The sequence below is a fragment of the Elephantulus edwardii genome, unplaced genomic scaffold (assembly GCF_000299155.1).
Source record: "Elephantulus edwardii isolate Elephantulus edwardi_28Jun2011 unplaced genomic scaffold, EleEdw1.0 scaffold00042, whole genome shotgun sequence".
Classification (NCBI taxonomy): domain Eukaryota; kingdom Metazoa; phylum Chordata; class Mammalia; order Macroscelidea; family Macroscelididae; genus Elephantulus; species Elephantulus edwardii.
In genome coordinates this window covers 18028970-18031811 of record NW_006399792.1, presented here as the reverse complement: position 1 = coordinate 18031811, position 2842 = coordinate 18028970, and the positions used below count along the sequence as shown (strand labels likewise).

At 37.8% G+C, this 2842-nt stretch overlaps 1 protein-coding gene across 1 annotated transcript in view; it reads left to right on the top strand.

The window, feature by feature from the left end:
• LOC102853298 (39S ribosomal protein L1, mitochondrial-like) overlaps positions 1 to 2842 on the top strand; it is a 123646-nt gene that overhangs the window by 5585 nt on the left and 115219 nt on the right. The window contains exon 2 of the mRNA XM_006885335.1: positions 941 to 1052. Within this exon, the coding sequence (XP_006885397.1) occupies positions 941 to 1052 (112 nt within the window). The remainder of the gene's footprint in view (positions 1 to 940; positions 1053 to 2842) is intronic.

The window sequence follows — 2842 nt, the reverse complement described above, 5'->3', positions numbered from 1 at the left end:
TCTCCAAGGACCGGTCTCTCCTCACAACATGTCCAAAGTATGTTAGACGGAGCCTCAGAATCCTTGCCTCCAAGGAGCCACCGATGATACAGTGTATAATGTCTCAGGCTGCTAACCAAAAAGTTGACAGTTTGGAACTAGTAGCCCACAGGAGAAAGAAACCTGGACCCCTGTAGAGAGTTGCTGTGAGTGGAATCGACTTGACAGCAGGGATTTTGGTTTTGGAGGGTTTTGGGTGTGAAATATCACCGTCTCCAAGGTCATAAAGAAATTTTACTATATTTTGAAAGTTCATATCCCAGTTCTTAGTATATCTAAATTTGGTTCTTTTTTGTGTGTGGCATTGAGGTAGAGAATTAATGATATTTTTCATTCTTTATAATTAATCATCTCAGCACTATTTAATTCTTTGCACATTGACTTACATAACATCACTGTCATATTCAAATAACTACCTATGAATGATATTAGTCTTTTTTACTGTAGCTCTGCCAATATCAATGCATTTTAATTAGCATAGCTTCATAATAACTCTTTATCTTTGGTAGGACACGTCCTATCACTCTGTTTATTTTCTTTGGGAGTTCCTTAGAAAATCTGTGAATGTTTTACCCATTAAAAAATATGAATAAATATATTTTCAAAATTCAGGAGTATATCTGCCTACTTCCTGACAGTATAACTGATACATGCAGTTGGATTTGAACTAAATTAAGTTAAAAATCAATTAAGATAAAACTGTTTAAATATAGATATATATTTACTTGATTTTGGTTTTAGAAGTATGGTTTCCATTATCATAGTTTTGAAAAAATGGTTAAGAATCACACAGATTTGAATGTTGCTACTTTGGAAAACACAGATTTTTTTTTTTTTTAAGAATGAAAATAAATGTGAATATGCTTATTTAATATAACTATTTTCTCTTTTCTCCCCCAAGTTTTGCTACAACATGGGAGGCATAGTCTTTCCAAAACAGCTTTTCAGGCATCTCTTTCTCCTTGTTCTGTGAACATTCAAGTGCCCAACAGACAGTTTGCTGCTGCTACAAAGTAAGTATTTGGTTTTTAGTCTTTTAGTTATTTTATTTGCTTTTACTTTTTTACTTAAAATTTTGATTAAAAAAATCCATTTTGCATGGTCCTATAATTATATTATTTTTTTTCCTTTCAACTTTAGTTTATTTTGACTCGTAGCAACTTCCATAGGTTTTCTGAGGGTATGAAACTTTACAGGCATAAACCATCTATCTTTCTCTTGAGGAGAAGCTAGTGAATTTGAACTACCAGACTTTTAATTAGCTGTGTAATACATAATACACCATGCTGTCACAGATCACCTTATAAATACACACGCACACACACATGCATGTGTTTGTGGGGTTTTTTCCCCATACATATATATTTTTATATGTATGTATTTGTGCTTATATGTGGTTGATCTGTGCTGTCATGGTGACTGTGACTGTTAGGGCCCCCATGACCCACAGATCGGAACTTTGCACCATCCTTACAATCTCTGCAGTGTTTGAATCCATTATCCCAATCACTCTATTGTTCCATCTTGTTGAATATCTTCCTCTTTTTCTCTGACTCTCCACCTTTTCTAGCATCATGTCTTTTTGCAAGACTGGCCATTCTTTTTTCTGGTTTCTTCAGTGCAGCTTGAACTTCTTCCTTTGTTACATTTGGCAGTTTTTCAGATGGCACGCCCTGAAGTTTTTCAGTGTCAATTCATTCTTTCTGGTATAATGACTCTGTATATTCTTCCATCTTCTTTTCATGCTTCCTGGATTGTTCAAGACTTTGCCCACAGCATCTCTCAGTAATGCAACTTGATACTTAAATTTGTTTTTAATGCCACTATTCTTGAAGCTGATCTCAACATCAAAACAAAAATCCCCTCTACTGGACCCGTTGGCAGCATCGTGATAGACTGAGAAACGAGTGAAACTATCAATGACTTCAAGTAGGAAATCAGGAGACAAAATGCCCTGGGAATGTCTATAGTCAGGAACCTCTTCGAATTATTAAGGAGCGGTGATATCAGTAGGAGGACTCAGGTGTGCCTGATTAAGGCCATGCATGGTCTTTTCAGTTATTTGCTATGATCTCAGAGCTGGGCAGTGAATGACAGAAGAATTGGTGCCTTTGAACTGTGATGCTGGTGAAAAGTACTAAAGATCCCACAGATTGCTAAAAGAACAAACATATGTCTTGGAGAAGATACAGAGTGTTCCTTGGAGGCATAGAAAATGAAGCTTTATTTCGCATACTTTGGGCATGTTGCTAAGAGGTTGTTCCTTGGAGAGGGATGTAATGCTTGGAAAGATGGAGGAACAGTGAAAGAGAGGAAGACCCTCAACTAGTTGGAGTGGCACAGTGACTGCAGTAATAGGCTTGAGTGTGTGAGAGCTTGTGAGGATGGCATAGGATAGGAGAGGGTTCAGATCAGTTGTTCATGGGGTCGCTGAATCATACTTAATAGTACCTAATATCTGCAACAACAATTGTTGAAGCTGAAGAGGTAGCTTAGTGATACTTATTACAAGATGCTTAGAAGCTGTAAAAGTAATGATGTTGTTGTTATGTGCCATCGAGTCACTTGTGACTCATAGTGACCCTATGTACAACAGCCCTAAACTCTGCTCTGTCCTATGCCAGTCACACTGTTTCCGATACACCCATCCTGATTATCCCAGTCACTGAATCAATCCACCTCATAGAGGGCCTTCCCCTCCTGCGCTTCCCGTCCACCCTACCAAGCTTGATGTCCCTCTCCAAAGACCGGTCCCTCCTTACAACATGTCCAAAATATGTTAGACGAAGCCTCAGAATCCTTG